Genomic DNA, 16,810 nt, shown 5'->3' with positions numbered 1-16,810 from the left:
ATGGCCCGTAGAAGCTAAGCTGGAGAAGCAGACAGAGGCATTTGCTATTTTATTGATGAGTAATGAACATCTTGGTTTCCCTCTCTCATGAGGCTGGCAGAAAGTTAGGGTGAATTTTTCTCTAGTTTTAGAAACAAGGTAGGCTTAACCGAAGTTGTGTTTATAACTAAGAATGTAAGAGGGGTGAGGGAGGGATGGACAGGGAGGGTGGAGAAGGGATGGATTGGGGGACATGGATGGATTGGGAGTTTGGGATTAGCAGATGTAAACTAGTATATATAGGATGGATAAACAGCAAGGTCCTACTGTGTAGCACAGGGAACTATATTCAATATCCTGTGATAAACCATATGGAAAAGAAAATGAAAAAGGAAAAAAAAATATATATATTTAACTGAATCACTTTGCTGTACAGCAGAAACTAAAACAGCATTGTAAATTAACTACACTTAAACAAATTTTTAAAAAATGGAGAGTTGCTTAATATACAGAAAATGAACTCACAACCTACATGCTTAAATGTCAGGATGTTGTGATATGTAGTTACAAAATATCTCGTATGTCGTATTATAATAAACAAAATAATATGTCAATAAAATCTTTCAAACTACAAAGAAAGAATACAGGTATTTGCAATATTTAACAACCGACGCAGCACAGGCACCAACCCATCAGAATGGGGTGCCAACCCCAATACAGGTGGGCACTCACCACAAACCACCAGGGGCTGTGCCAGTTCCTAAGGGCTGAATTCCAGGCCAGCTAACCATGAGGGGTCATGTCTCCTTTAGCCGCCCAACTTGACGGAGAGGAAGCAAAACCGCACAGGGTCTATGTTGCTCCCCTACATCATGTCGTCCACACTGCGGAGATTGTCCATCACCTCGGTGACGTCCTCTGTGATCTCCAGCTCTTCTAACTCATCTGATAATGCTCCTTCCAGACCAGGATCTGATGGGTAAGGCTTCCATCTTTAATTGCCAGGAGGGGTGAGGTAACTCCTTCCTACTGTTTGTCTTTGGTCCCCAAAGTGAGACTTGGTCAGTGTGGGTGCATCACCTTCGTAAGGGAAATCATTCACAGTACCTGGGTTATTAGTTTTTGGGTCTTTCTCATCATTTTCATCATGAGGAATATCATTATTTACGTGATAGTAGCAACAGTTATGAAAAATGGGGGGAAAAAAATCACCCATAATGCTATCACACCTTATGACCCAGCCAATCATATCCTATTTTGTTTGTTACGGAATAATTTGTAGTTATTGCTTGACTTTTTTTGTTTCAATTTTTAAAAATTTTAAAGTTTATTTTATGAGTAGGCAATGTAATCACATGCAATTTCAAAGGTACAAAAGGACATCTCATGAGCGGCCTCCTGTCAGTCCCCGACTCCCAGCTCATCAGTACCGCTCTCCAGAGGCCAGCGATGTTAGCGTTCAGGTTCATGTCCGTGGTGCCTTTCCAGCAGCTCTTTATCTGTACTAGAAGCAGTTCCTAAATATATATCCTTCGTCACACGTTTTTTATTTATAAACGGCAGCATATAATACTCTTTGCCTTGCTTTTAAAAAAATTAATTAGTTTATTTATTTATTTATTTTTGGCTGCGTTGGCGAGCGGGAGCTACTCTTCGTTGCAGCGCACGGGCTTCTCATTGCGGTGGCTTCTCTTGTTGCAGAGCACGGGCTCTAGGCGTGCGGGCTTCAGTAGTTGTGGCACACGGGCTCAGTAGTTGTGGCTCGCGTGTTCTAGAGCACAGGCTCAGTAGTTGTGGCGCACAGGCTTAGTTGCTCCACGGCATGTGGGATCTTCCCTGACCAGGGCTCAAACCCGTGTCCCCTGCATTGGCAGGCGGATTTTTAACCACTGCGCCACCAGGGAAGTCCTGCCTTGCTTTTTTCACTGACTAGATCTTGAAAATCATTCCATTTCAAAACTGCGAGAGCCTCCTCTTTCCTTTGAGTTGCAGACATCTCATGATTTCCCTACCCGTGATACACTCCATCATTGTCTATTGATGGACATTTGGTTGATTTCAGCCTTTTACTATCACAGTAGTGATAGCAATGAGTAACCTTAAAAATATATTATTTCGTTAATATTCAAGTATATCAATATGAGAAAAAGTCCAGAATTGAAATTGCTCTGTCAAACATATATAGCTGCAGTTTTCAAAATTATTCCTAAACTGACTTTCATAGAGATTATACCCATTTACAGTCCCATCAGCAACACACAAGGGTGCCTGTTCACCCACATCTTGCCACCAAATTGTGTATTATCAGGCCTTTTAATTTTTACCAGTCTGATAGGTGGAAAATATTTTCTTGGCCTAGGGCTTTTGTTTGGTTGCATACTGGTTTTCTTTCATCCCTCTTGTTTTGTTTGAGGTTGAGCATCTTTTCATTTGTTTAGTAGCTTGTATGTATTTTATTTTCTGTGAACTGTGGTCAGATTTTTTTGTTTTTTTCTTTTGCCGTACGCGGGCCTCTCGCTGTTGTGGCCTCTCCCGTTGCGGAGCAACAGGCTCCGGACGCGCAGGCTCAGCGGTCATGGCTCACGGGCGCAGGCGATCCGCGGCATGTGGGATCCTCCCGGACCGGGGCACGAACCCGTGTCCCCTGCATCGGCAGGTGGACTCTCAACCACTGCGTCACCAGGGAAGCCCTGGTCAGATACTTTGTGTACATTTTTCTGTTGGATATTGACCCTTTGTGATATGAGTTGAAATATTTCCAAATTTTCCTTTGTTTTCTGACTTTGCTTCTAACTTTTTATCTAGTTATGCTGATTTTTTTAATGCAGTCAAATAAGTTAATATTTGATTTTATGGCTTCTGGATTTTATATCATAAAGGCCTTCCTCACTTTAAGACTACAAAAAGCCTAATTTTAAGTTTTCACTATATAATAAAATCTGTGATTCTTTGCAATTTATTTTAGTATAAAGTGTAAGGTATAGAGCCAATTTTTTTTCCCTACTTGGCTACCCAGTTCTCCCTATAACATTTAGTGAGCAAACCATCTTTTCTCTACTGATTTGAAATGTCAGCCTTATAAAAAAAATCAAATTCCGATATGTTCTTTAGTCTGTTTGTAGACTTTTTCCCCATTTCTTAGATCTACCTGTGTGGTTCATGCACTTGTTCTAATGCAGTTTTAATTACTATAGATTTTAAAGGTTTTAAAATTTCTAGTAATTTTTTTTCAGAATTTGTCTGGCTAGTTTTACATAGCTCATTTTCATATTAACTTGTCTGGAATCCTGTTGTTTTTATTGGGATATGTTAAATTTATGGATTGAATTTAGAGCTTTTTGATGTTGAGCCTTCTTGCCAGAAACATGGAGTGCCTTTCCATATGTTCAAATTTAAAATATTTTAAAGGAGTGAATTCATAATTGTGTTCAAGTGGAAAAGCATGACATGTACCATTTTGTGACCTATTGCTTAATTTTATATACATGATGAGTATTTAGCATCACTGTGTATTTTAATGTTGAATATAAGTCCGTTGACTTAACACTTATTTATAATTTTGTAATTCCATATTATAATAATCATATCACAAAAGTAACCTGTCCAAATGGCCTTCTACCTGGAAATCAAATATTTTATTTATGTATGTATTTATTTATTTATTTATTGGCTGCATTGGGTCTTCACTGCTGCATGCAGACTTTCTCTAGTTGCGGCGAGCGGGGGCTACTCTCTGTTGAGGTGTGAGGGCTTCTCATTGCGGTGGCTTCTCTTGTTACGGAGCATGGGCCCTAGGCACGCGAGCTTCAGTAGTTGTGGCTCATGGGCTCTAGGGCACAGGCTCAGCAGTTGTGGTGCATGGGCTTAGCTGCTCTGTGGCATGTGGGATCTTCCCAGACCAGAGCTTGAACCCATGTTCCGTGCATTGGCAGGCAGATTCTTAACCACTGCGCCACCAGGGAAGCCCTCAAATATTTATTATTTTCTAAATGATTTATCTATCCTTTACCATTGACATAGATATCTTTACACAGCTGCAATTATAGCACAGATTTAGTTTGGTAATTTGTTTTTCCTCTTTGTCTTTTTGTTATAAGCATTTTCCATATTGCTATATAATTTTATTATTAGTTTTTAATTATCACTTTTGATGGCTCTCTACCATTACATCATATGAATGTGCCATAATTAATTCTTCTCCCTACTATAGAATGTTTAAGCTTTGTCACTGTTTCTAAACAGATAATCATAAAAGTTCATTATAAATTTAATATAAAGACATTTAGGGAGTTCCCTGGTGGCCTAGTGGTTAGGATTAGGCGCTTTCACTGCTGTGGCCCAGGTTCAATCCCTGGTCGAGGAACTGAGATCCTGCAAGCCCCTCAGTACGGCCAAAATTTAAAAAAAGGAAGAAAGAAAGGAAGAAAATTAAGTTGTTATCAATATAAAATGCATTTATACTATTAAGAATTGTAACAAACGTGTCCATATAGCTTTACAATTATTTAGGATATGGTCTCAGATCACTTCTCAGCCTTTAGGTAAAGATGGAGTGTAGGCTTTACTTCCCCAAAGCATATATTACTTATTCAGGGAGTAATATTTTTTACAATTCTTGATATCACAAATGCCAATATGCAATGCCATATACAATGTATGAGTGACTATATAATTTTTCTTAATATAGTCACCCGTATTAGGTATTTGGACTATTTTTAATCTTTTGAATTTGAAAATATTAAATAATACCTGATTCATTTGTTTATTTTTTTCCCATCTATGTTTTTTTTCATGCCGTAAAGTGATACTACCAACTTTGTGGCAAGCATAGAAGTTCTGTTCTGTTCTGTTAAACTCTGTCTCATTCAAAAAAAAAAGTTTTCAGGCAGCTGTTGAAAATCAGAGACACCGTAATTGCTGATCCATTAGGGCAGTAAATAGAGAGCAGGTGACCGGGGTTCTGTTTATATCATGACCTGGGGCAAAGTGGGTTATTGCTCTTGCCCACATTTGCCCAGTAAGGTGACATCATTGATACCATTTTCTAACATTTATTCAGGATGTTTCTTTAAAGCATCTCAAACTGATTCACACCCAGTGACTTCAATTCTATTAGCTGTGTTATGTCACAGTAGTCATTAGAACTTTCATGGCGACTATTGGGTGTGCAGTCTGCAAAGGCGCACTTCTTTTTTGGTTGGGTGTATCCATCCTGTTTGGCACATGGGAGGCTGTGGCCCAGAAAGAGAATAACTTTATGAAACACAGTGCATCGTGTTAAGGGAAGCTGGAAGGGCTTGCATAGCAGGTCAACTCGGTACATGCTCAGAGCTCCAGCAAAGTAGGGGCCTCAAACCAAAATCTTTTTTTAAAAAAAATTACTCTTCAGTATTTCAGGAAAATCATTGAAATAGTCAGTGTAAGAAAAAAATAACACAGGCACTGTGGGACTACACTATCATTATTTTACTGTTTAGTTTGGTTCATAATTAGGCCCTACTGAAACTCACATTAGGGCCTAGATCTTTGCCTGTAGATCTAATGACCCACAGACGCTTACCTTCATTCTCAATCTCACAGGTAAAGTAATAGTAGACCCAGTAGAATACTGGATTGTTGTTTTGGTTTTTTTTCCCTCCCTGACCAACTACTGTTTGAAGTGATTCTTTTTGTTTGATTTGGCTTGGTTGGTTTTAAGAATAAAAGCGTCTGTTTTGGAATTTAGTTCTATGATTTTTTTTTTAATTAGTACAGATTTAAGACAAATAATAGTGAGTGGCTTCTCCTTAAATATACTAATAATTGGAAAATACCAAAAAATTGCAAATTCAGGAATGTAATCTTTAAAAAATAATAATAATGACAGAATATTCAGAAAAGGAGAGAATAATTTGAAATAAGAAAGAAGAAGAATTGTAGTCTAGAAGCATCTTCCATTGTGACTCCAGTGGTTCTTTAACCAGACTTTCCTGCTACTTTCTCATCCTGTATCTTCACGGAAGAGGGCAAAATATTTTGTAGAAAGTGAGACCTAAAGTATTAAAAAGCTTAAAATGACTTAAGAAGTATATCGGCCAAATACAATGAGTGAATCTTGTTTAGATCCCGATTCAAACAAATCACTTGCCAAAAAAATTATGAGACAGGAAATTTGAACACTGATTGGATGTTTGATGGAATTAGAGAATTATGCACTTTCTTAGGAATGATGATGGGAGTGTAGTTTTGTTATGAAGATGAATCCTTGCCTTGTAGAGATATGCACCGAAATATTTATAGACGAGATGTGATATCTAGGAATCGCTTCCAAATAACCCAGTGCGGGGTGAGGATTATGACGGGGTATATATGAGAAATAAGATTGGCCATGAGTTGATCACTGTTGATGCTGAGTAATGTACACATAAGATTTATTATATTCTCTTGGGGACTTCCCTGGCGGTCCAGTGGTTAGGACTCTGTGCTTCCACTGCAAGGGGCACAGGTTCATTCCCTGGTCGGGGAACTAAAATCCCGCATGGCACACAGCACAGCCAAAAAAAAAAAAAAAAAAAGTTTATTATATTTGCTCCACTTTTTAATATTCGAAATTTTCCATAATAAAATGTAAAAATAGTCTGCCCCCTCCAGTGATCTCATTTTAATATTTACATATTTAGTAATTAGTGATACTAAGTTTTTAAACAATTATTTGGATTTCTTTTTTCGTGAAATACCTGTTTATCTCCTTCAACAGTTTGTATAAATTGAGCTACTCATATTTTTTTCTTTTTGATTTGTAAAAGTTTCTTATACATTAATGATATTTGCCATCTAAAATATGTACAGCAAATAGTTTTAGTTTACGAATGATGCTTTCTGCTGAACAGAAGCTTTTAGTTTTTAAATGCTAAAAGCTGATAGCTGTTTTTCTGTTGTCTTATTTCATATCAAAGCTTTTTCAAAAAAAAAAAAAAAGTAGGCTTTATTTTTTAGAGCAGTTTTAGGTTCACAGCAAGAATGACCAGAAGGTATAGAGTTCCCATGTACCTCTGCCCTGGACACGCCCAGCCTCCCCTACCATAAGCATCCAGCACCAAAGTGATACATATGTTGCACTTGATGAACCTACACTGACACATCACAATCACCCAAAGTCCATAGTTTACTTAGGGTTCACTCGTGGTGGTGTACGTTGTGAGTTTTGATAAATATATTCACCATTGTAGTATCATATAGTACAATTTCACTGCCCTAAGAATCCTTAGCGCTCTGCTGACCTATCCCTCCAAACTTTTCATTTTTATGGAGTAAAATCTACCAATTTTTAATTAAACCAGAACTTATTAAATACCCATTTAGAAGCTATAAGCAATCTATACATCACAAAGGTAGGTTTTTAACCCCTCCCCCCTTGTTTTTACATTTTGCCGCATCATTCCTCTCTGTCTCTCCCCCCAACCCCCAGTCTACCATCTGAGAGTGGGCTGCACACACCATGGCTATGGAGCAAGCAGATCGTCTTACTGTAACCACATACTACATTCAGTACAGCCTATACATTCAGGAAGTGTGACATTGACCCAATACTTAAAGCTACAACCCATATTCCAGTTTTGTCAGTTGTCCCAGTAATGTCTTATAGCAGTTTGTGGTACAGGATCCAATCAGAATCACATATTGTATTTAGCCATGTCTCTCTATTCTTTAATTTGAAATCATTTCCTTAGCCTTTCCTTGTCTTTCGTAATGACATTTTTGAAGATTATGGGCCAGTTATTTTATAGAATTGTTTTTCGTTTGGGTTTGTCTGATGTTTCCTCGTGCTTGAGATTCAGGTGTGATATGTCCTTTTCAGGTATCATATCTGGAAGCACATTACCCATTTGTCCCTTATTAGTGATTTAATTGATCCTGTGGTTAAGATTTGGTCCATTTTCTTTTCTATTTTTAAAACAGTACTTACTATTTTTCCCTTTGTAATTAATGAGCAATTTATGGGGAGATATTTTGAGACTCTCCTGTTTCTCATCAACTCTTCTCCTCTATGTATTAACATCTAATTATGGTTCTTGAGTGAATCCATTTTCACTGTGGTGCTTGAAAATCTATCACTGTAATTAAAAAACATTTGAGGAGTACTCCTATATGCTAGGCACTGTTGCAAGCGTTCTGTAATCACCCTATGAGGTAGGTACTATTATTATCCCCATTTCACATATAAGGAAACTGAGGAATGAAAAGGTTATCTGCCCAAGGTCAACCAGCAAGTCAGTGTAGGTAGGATTTGAACCCAGGCTGTAGGGCTCCAGAGAATGTGCTATTATCCACTACATAAAGCTGCCTATTCATCTTTTACTGTGTGAACTCTGTCTTTACCTCTAAGTTTAATAAGACATTGTCTTCGTGAGATAAGATAAATATTCACTAGTATTTTCTTCCCACACTTGGACGGCCTCATTTCTGTACACGTAGACCTTGTGATATTCAATTGGCAGTTGGAAATTCAGATTGCAACCTGAGAACAATGCCACAGGTTAAGGTTCGGCTGGAGAGTCATATCCCCTGGTCTTTTTGGAGTCAGTTTTTTGTTTGTTGGTTTGTTTTAATTTTTATTGGGGTATACTTGATTTACACCATTGTGTTAGTTTCAGGTCTACAGCAAAGTGACTCAGTTATGCATATATATATTCTTTTTCATATTCTTTTCCATTATGGTTTATCCCAGAATATTGAATATAGTTCCCTGTGCTATACAGTAGAACCTTGTTGTTTATCTATCCTATATTTACTAGTTTGCCTCTACTCCCAATCCTTCCCTCCCCCCACCCCTGCTAGGTCCATCCTGGAGCCCCTTTTGGAGCGCAGAGCCTCGTCAGGGGCCAGAGTGGAAGATCTGTCCCTCAAAGAGGACAGTGAGAACCGGATGAGCAAGTTCAAGAGGAAAGACTGGAGTCTGAGCAAATCCCAGGTCATCGCAGAGAAAGCATCAGAACCTGATCTGATGGTAAAAACAAACAAACAAACAAACACCATAGATCTGCCAGTTTGCCATTGCTTTCCCCGGAGCCAGGCATTTCACCATTTACTTCACAGCTGTGAGTCACCAGACGGAAGCCTAGCATGGTTTCTCAGGACGCAGCAGCCTGGGGTAGGGTCAGATCTCAGATGGTGCTAAGAAAAACACGTACAGATATCGGAGCCTCTAAGTCAATAATGGCGCAAGATTTATGCACAGTATAAACCCGTGGATTAATGGCTGGAGTTGTGGTTCTCGCCACTGTGGTCCATGACTCCATCCAAACATTGTCGCTTCCCTTCTTTTAGCTTAAAAAAATAAAAGGTACTTGATTCTTCCATAAGCCACATCACGTTGTTAAATGTGGCAGGACCTGCTCTCCCTGAGAATCAGGGTGGCTCATCTCCGACCTAAATGGCACAGTCCAACTGTGATTAAAATCAAGTCTGTGGCCGGCCAGAAAATAGTCTATGGTCCGGTGATCCCCTGTTAGTGTCTCTGCTCTGGTACCCCCAGCGTGCCGGTGCGGTAAGCTTAGAAAGGGCTCCTGGAATTTTTGCCCTTTAACGGTTTGCTCTGCTGATAAGGTTGTTCTGAGCATGGATGAGCCTGGCGTGCCTCACCGTGAGCATGTTTTGCTGTGTTTCTCCCCACCCCCGCTGCTAGAGCCCAGCCAGAAAAGCACAAAGGCCAAAGAGTCTCCAGCTGTCGGACAATCGGCTGACACCGTTTCATGGCTCTTCCCTGCCTCAGTCAACACCCCTGAGCCCACCCCCGCTCACTCCTAAAGCGACCAGGACCCTGAGTAAGTCTTCCTGTAGACACCCCTTCTATTCATTTTACTAGAGGATGGTGTATGTTGATGAATCTGGGCCATTTTTAACCAAGATAGCCACAAGGTGTATGAGATGATCGTCAGGTAGGTTCAGTTCAGTGGTAGTGGGTATAATTCAATTAGATTAGGGTTTGGCAAGGAATCCTTAGGTTGCTGAGACTCATTAAAGTTTTCTACCCAGGGGGCCACAGGGTTTCACTGTCCCTTTTCCAACTGTGATGGTATAAATGAGGTAGATCTGGACTAGTACTAGACAGGAAGGGGGTAACTTTGGAAACTATTCTGAGAAGAATTACAAGGACCGCTTAGTACAAAGGGATGATGGAGGGGTAGATCTTCACATCAAATGGGAGACAGTAGTCAGCCGAGTGTCAGAGATAATCAGACAAGTTTTCCTGGAGGAAGTGGATATTGCACCCTTTAAATGATAAAACTGACAGTTCAATTTAACCAATATTTATTGACTACCTAGTATGTGATAGATGCTTTTTCTAAGGACTTGGGATATATCAGAGAACAAAGTAATACCCTAAGTTCTAGAAAAGAGTCTCATCTTCAGCTTAAGAGTAAAAACCTTCAACAAAAAAAGTGAGATTTTTGCTTAAGAACTTCTGGTGAAGCTTTCAGATAAATGAAAGGTGCTACATCTATCCCAAGGCGTAAGAGGTCTTCTTCATTCTGTCCACAGAAAGTGTAGAATGTGACCGTAGCGATTTGTCTGACCAGGTGGGTTTAGGTGTTACCGTGGCCAGCAGAAGTGTCATGAGATCCCTTGGTGAATTTTTCTCTCTGCCTTCCTCTACTTTGTGTCATTTCCAGGCTCTCCATCTTTGCAGACAGATGGGCTGGTGATGGCTACAGTCCCACCTCCCCCTCCACCCAAAAGCAAGCCCTACGAGAGCAGCCAGAGGAACTCCACAGAGGTAGGGGGGTGACGGCAGACGTTGGGGCCACAGAGGGCCTACTGCTCATGGGAATGCAGCATTGGATTTCCCAAGAGTTTTAGTAGGCAGGTTTTCCCATCAATTTGTCCCTCTAATCGATTCTTGGTTCATTCCTGAAACCATAAAGAGAGGGGAATTTTCAATGGAAAGGAACAATACGCAAGGAGACCTTTCATCAGATTGAAGGTACCTCACCCCAGGCCCCGGGGGGAGTGAAATAAGAAGTGAGTTCTCGTTCACACCTGAGGAGTTTACTTCTTCTGAGTGAGTGACAGTCACTCTTGAAGGGGCCTCCGATGGGTTTCCTTCATTCATTCAACACAAATTCATTGAGTCCCTACTATACATACGCCAAGTATTGGGGATATAGCAGTGTTAGTGTATATCTGATTAATGCAAGGGAAAGGGGGAGATTAAATCAGTCTGATTTCCCTTTTCACCGGCAAAGGCTGTGTAGATAAACTCAGATCAGTGAGAAGCTAACGCAGAATGTTGGAAATGTGGAGTGGAAGGCAGAATTAGGAAGAAAGGTAAGACTCACTTCTCCTTTCGTATGTCTGCTCCACCAGATTGCAGCCCCACTGCCTGTCCTAAGAGAAGCCAAAGCCCCGCCCCCTCCACCTCCAAAAGCTCGGAAGTCGGGCATCCTTTCTTCTGAACCTGGATCCCAGTAAGGATCTTGTCCTCTCTCTGGAACTCTGATGCCTGGGAGCTGGCCTCGCGGAGGCAGTGTCCTCATGGGTCCCCTGCTGGCTGCCTCTCCTCATCTGGGGTTGAGGTTCACCTGCTCAAAACTGGTTTCATTCTTTAGAAAGCTTTTCTTTGATCGATGCCCGAGGCCACGCCATATCTCCTCCAGTCCATGAGGAATCCCGGAATTGGCCGTGCCCCGTGTTTCTCCCTCACCATTATTACATTTCAGCCTCCAGCACAGTGCCACCGGGGTCTACGAAAGCCTGGATAAGTTCATCAGTGGTGGTGGGAAAACCCCAGTAACCTATTCCTTGGAGGAATTTTTTGCTTTGCTTCTGAAAAGCTGTGCTTGAGATGTAGTTTTCTCACGTGGACATACCTTGTTCCATACAACATATTGGAAGAGACCAACATCAAGTACTTTGGTAGCCGGAATCATCTGTCTTTCTGAGGTCTCCTGTGTCTCCTCTGTGGAAAAGAACATCTTTTTAATGGAAATCGGCTGCTTTCAAGTATGAATGGCTATCATTATCGAAAGAACATGGACTCGGTCGTGAGCCCTGAGCACCTGTGTCCCCCCACCCATCTGTGACATGGAAAAGCTTCCCTCCTTTCCCCCGCCCCGTGCCAGGAGTTCCCTCACACTCCCGACTAATGGTCCTAACTGCATGGCAGTCACTCCTTCCTACCATGGACTCCTGAGGCTCTGTCTTTTGCACACAGTTTCTTGTCCTGTTACCTCCTCTGAGCTCAAATCACTGGATATAAGGGACTTAGAAGTCCGGATTGAACTGCTTCTCTTCCACATCCCATTGGAATGGCTCGGCAGGCCCTGTCTGCAGCCTGATTTTACCCTGGAGAATACAGTGCAATATCTCGGTTTGATTATTTATTCCTCTTGATTGTGGAATTAATTTGATGACATATTCATGGTACTCATGTCAATCCTCTTTTCAGAAGAGAAAGTGTGGGGTGCTTCAGAAGATCAAATATTACCACCAGATGCAGAAACAGCCACACAAAGTTATAGACCTTTTGAGCTGGAAGGGCCTTAAAGCTCATAGAGGCACCCTCCCCCCCTCATTTTGTAGATAAGGAAATTGAGGCTAAACACAGAAAATCCTACTACAGATTCTTTTTAAGAACCCAGCTCGTGCATTGAGGTTATACCCAGATAACGTCTCTAGAAGACAACCCTGACAAATTCTTCAGTCCCTACCCCTAGTTGGAACAACAGTGGAAATGTCCCAGATGTTTCTATACTGTTTGGGTGTTTATGGCAAAATAGAAACCTTTTTGACTGCGGATGCCCTGGGTCAACCTGTGGGTATGCTCACCGGGGGCTCTTCCACAGCCTGGCCAGGTCCCCTTTCCTTCGAGGTAGACAAGAAGGAGAGAGAGATTTCACGTCTGAGAATTTGGGTTTGCTTGCCTGCGTCTTCGTGTGTCGGTTTCACCCCTTTTAGGAGAGCCATGTGAATTCTTCACAGGGTCAGGGAAGTAAAAACCTCTGAGATGTGTCCAGGGTTACTCAAGACATGAGTGTGCATATTTAAAAGTGCCGCGTTCTTTCCTTTGCTCCACGCAGGAGCACCTTCAGTGTGACGAAATGGGAAGAAACCCGGGCTCTGGAAGTAACCCGTTGGGGTTTGAATCAATCCAGCTATGTGCTCTCTCAGCTTTGCAAACTCCCTCAAATTCTTTGAAATTGTCTTGAGTTTTCATGTCTTCACCTTTCAAAATGGGGACCATCCCTACCATGCAAGCTGCCTTGGGGTTCAAGTGAGACCAAATACGTGAAGTAAGTCCTCACGAAATGTGCCTTTCTTGTCTCTGCTGGGCCTGGGTAAGACCTGGAACTCTCCACGAGCATGATTGATGTTCCTTTTTTTTTTTTTCAAAGATAATTTGGAAGGTGGGTGCAGGTTAGTTCTGCACACAACAGTCCCTTTCCAAAAGGTGGCCTCTTAAATAATTATGTATGACTAGAGACAAAGTGTTAATAAGACCTGGAGTGGGGGACTTCCCTGCCAGTCCAGTGGTTAAGACTCCATGCTTCCAGTGCAGGGGGTGTGGGTTCGATCCCTGGTCGGGGAACTAAGATCCCACATGCGACGCAGCTCGGCCAAGGAGGGGATTTTAAGTGGTAAGAAAAGAGCAGGAAGGGACAATGTCTGCAGGGCTGACATGGTGCCTGGAGCAGCTTCTGAGAAGTTGCTGGGCAGACTGGCTGGAGGGGATTCGTGGGCTTCACCCTGCTTTCCAGGCTGCCGTTAAAACAGAAGGACGTAAACTAGGTCACAGAAGAAATAAACCTGAAGCCTGTCCCTTCCGAGCTGTAGGGATGAGTTGTGAGCCTGGTCTTTGGTCAGAGGCTGGGGACATCGGATACACCGGTGCCCAAATATCTTCCCTTTTTTAACGTAACATTTTCCCATAGGATTCCCTTTCCACATCCATGGAAATCCTAGATCTCTCCTGCCTGAGTACAAAGGATTCCAGGTAATGTTGTGAATAGTAGGTCACAGGGGACACTGGACAGTTCATCTCCTTGGGAAACTATTAGGTCAGAAAGAGTTATATTTGACAAAAGATCCTAACGAATGTCTGTCCTGAAGTCAAAGAGGAAAACTGCAAAGAAATACCTTAGGATTACCTTAAATGTAGGAGAGATGAGGGGCAGGGCATAAAAAAAAGAAACAACTGGCCTTTATATTCCTTGATAAGAACTGTGAAGTATTGAAGTAACCCCCAACTTGTCACAACTTTTGTGGATGTTGGTTTATGGGATTTTTTTTTTTTTAATCCTTTTTTTCCCTCTCTGTCCTGGTGACTTGTCTTGCTTTGAGATTTTTTTTTTCAAGAATTGTTTTCGTTCAACATATATTAAGCTCTTACTGAATGCCAGGCACCTTCCTAGACTCCCAGGCTGTGGCGATTCAGTGTGTTCTAAGGAAACAGCCCCGGGATATAAGGACTGCGGTGTGCCGTTGGATTGGCAAGAGAGTGGGGAACTCTCTTTAGAGGAAAGGGAAACCCTAAATCGGGCTGCTGGGCCATGGGTTCCCTCCCCCTCCTCCACCTTCATGCCTCGATTCCAGAATTACAGTCATTTTCCCCTGTCAGAGAGACCCCCTTTAAAACAACTGCCACCCTCAGATCCCTAAGACAAAACCAGCGATAAAGCAGGATCTGAGATAACAATCTCTCTTTGCTAACTCTTCCCAAGCTTCAAGGGTCCTGCCCCTCTGCTTGACCCCAGATCGTGGGGTGATTTCTTGTTTTAAAATTAAGACATAACTGGGACTTCCCTGGTGGTCCAGTGGTTAGGACTCCATGCTTCCACTGCAGGGGGCACAGGTTCGATCCCTGGTCAGGGAACTAAGATCCCGCAAGCCACACGGCACAGCCAAAAAAAAAAAAAAAAAAAAAAAATTAAGACATAACTTACATACAGTTAAGGGCACAAATCTTAGTGTATAGGTGGATGCACTTTTATAGTAGTGTCTACCCATGTCACCACCTCTCGGATCCACAGGCTACTCCCAGCCCCACAGAAGTTTCCCTCGTGTCATGCTGTCATTTTATAAAAGGTATTTAGAAGGCCCTTCAATATGTACTTCCCTTCCTCTCACTTCTCAGCTATAATGAAAAGGGGAGAAAAACCCCACCATCAACACAAAACAAGACTGTGAAGGGTGTATCTTTTGGCAGGTTAATTTGTAGTCAGTCCCTGGACCTCAGTTTCCTCATGAAACCATATATATTTGAGGTTACATGATTTTTAGAATCCTTTTAGCCCTAGCTTTTATTCTAAGTGAATGAAAAAGAGAGTCAGAAGAAACCTAAGTTTCTCTTCAAAGGCTTTTAGGTCCATACTCCATGACTAAGTGGGATTGTGAAATTAAATTGGAAAAGGTAAGTTGCTCTTTGGGTGGGTTGAGAATGGAACCATCAGTTCTAATCTACCAAAGGAAAATGTTTTCCTTTCAAGTTGATGACTTCAGGCTGACTCCTACAATCCAGCCAAGGCTCGTCTCCTTTATATGCTGCCCAGATTCATCCAGTAGTGAAATTTTGTGAGTTGTTCACCCAAACTTTGTCAAAAGCTCAGTTGCCTTGATTTTGTAAACTAGTCGGATTTCAAACATGAACAGTTAAGAAGATGTGCGTTGAAGTAGAAAAATTTTGTTCACATTTGCTGTTATTTATTTTTTAAATTAAAAATGAAACTGTATTTGAAAGTTTATTGTGTATTTAGTTGATTATTACCCTTATATTAATGAAATGAACTCATTCCTGGACTTTTCCTCATTGACACATCACACCCACCATCTCTTCTGGTCTCATTTCATTACTGGTCCTATTTGTTTAAACTTGTTCTGTGGGATCATAGAGTCATCTTTGCCTGGAAGCAATAAAAACCGTAAACTATTTGGTTTTTACTTTACCTCCACCCACACCCCGTTCATCCCTTGGCATCTGAGCTGACAGTTTACAACAATTTATTTAATACGATTAGTATTAAATAAGTAAGTATAAAATAAATCCTATTTCTTCACTCATTCACCACGGATAATTAGGCAGAGTTAAACGGAAATAAAGAGGTTAAAAGGTATATCAAATAACTTACATTGAAAGGATGGGAATGGATTCTCAAACCACCTTCAACAAAGTAGGTTGAACCCGGGAAGAGGCCACACCCCAGACCAATTAGATCAGAATTTCCGAGGGAAGGGAGTGGGACCCAGGCATTAGTATTTCTTTTCAATCTCTCCATGTTATCCCAACGTCACGCCAAGGTTGAGAACCATTGCCTTAGAGGAAATAACAGCTTTAGCAAATCAGTGTTCAAGGTGCTTTTCTTAAACTCCCTGCTGGTGGTGAGTCAGATTGGAAAGAGGGGGCAGCCTCACTCCGGTTAGAATAGCACCACTGTCTTAAGTCCTGGGTTGATGCATAGATTTTATTTTTTTTTTAAAGAACGTGTCCTAGTACTCTAAAACACGTGCAATTGATTGCCTTTCAGAGCAATGATGCTGCACTGTCTGTGTACATAAGAATCACCAGAATGCTGATTAAAAATGCAGATGGCTTGGGCCCCAGAGAGAGACTCTGAGTCAATAAACCTGGGGAATCTTTTTGAATCTTGGGTCCCCATTGAGAAATACTACTTTAGAGCATCTTCCGCTGTCAAGATGTGTACGTGCTGTTATCTTGTGCAGTGATTCTTAGCTTTTTTTCCAGTCACCTTGAGGATACTACAACTTCTAAGACTTTTGCTAAAAATGGTCTATCTTCAAGCCGTTCTTTCTGTTACTTGATCGTTTAAAGCCATCTATGTTTGAGAACTCGTCTCAT

At 41.4% G+C, this 16,810-nt stretch overlaps 1 protein-coding gene across 2 annotated transcripts in view; it reads left to right on the top strand.

The window, feature by feature from the left end:
• The window catches only part of DOCK5 (dedicator of cytokinesis 5), a 216,285-nt gene extending 200,592 nt beyond the window's left edge, over positions 1 to 15,693 (top strand). For both annotated transcript variants that reach the window (XM_022595031.3, XM_089912792.1), the window contains 5 exons: positions 792 to 958; positions 8,797 to 8,965; positions 9,644 to 9,782; positions 10,632 to 10,735; positions 11,326 to 15,693. In XM_022595031.3, the coding sequence (XP_022450739.1) occupies positions 792 to 958; positions 8,797 to 8,965; positions 9,644 to 9,782; positions 10,632 to 10,735; positions 11,326 to 11,430 (684 nt within the window). In that variant the 3' untranslated portion in view covers positions 11,431 to 15,693. The remainder of the gene's footprint in view (positions 1 to 791; positions 959 to 8,796; positions 8,966 to 9,643; positions 9,783 to 10,631; positions 10,736 to 11,325) is intronic.
• Positions 15,694 to 16,810: the final 1,117 nt, after the last annotated feature.

This window comes from Delphinapterus leucas, chromosome 6 (assembly GCF_059928025.1).
Source record: "Delphinapterus leucas isolate spDelLeu-1000000601 "Yukka" chromosome 6, BTC_Dleu_Yukka2, whole genome shotgun sequence".
NCBI lineage: Eukaryota > Metazoa > Chordata > Mammalia > Artiodactyla > Monodontidae > Delphinapterus > Delphinapterus leucas.
Note: the sequence above shows the minus strand (reverse complement) of the source record. Positions and strands in the feature narration are given on the sequence as shown.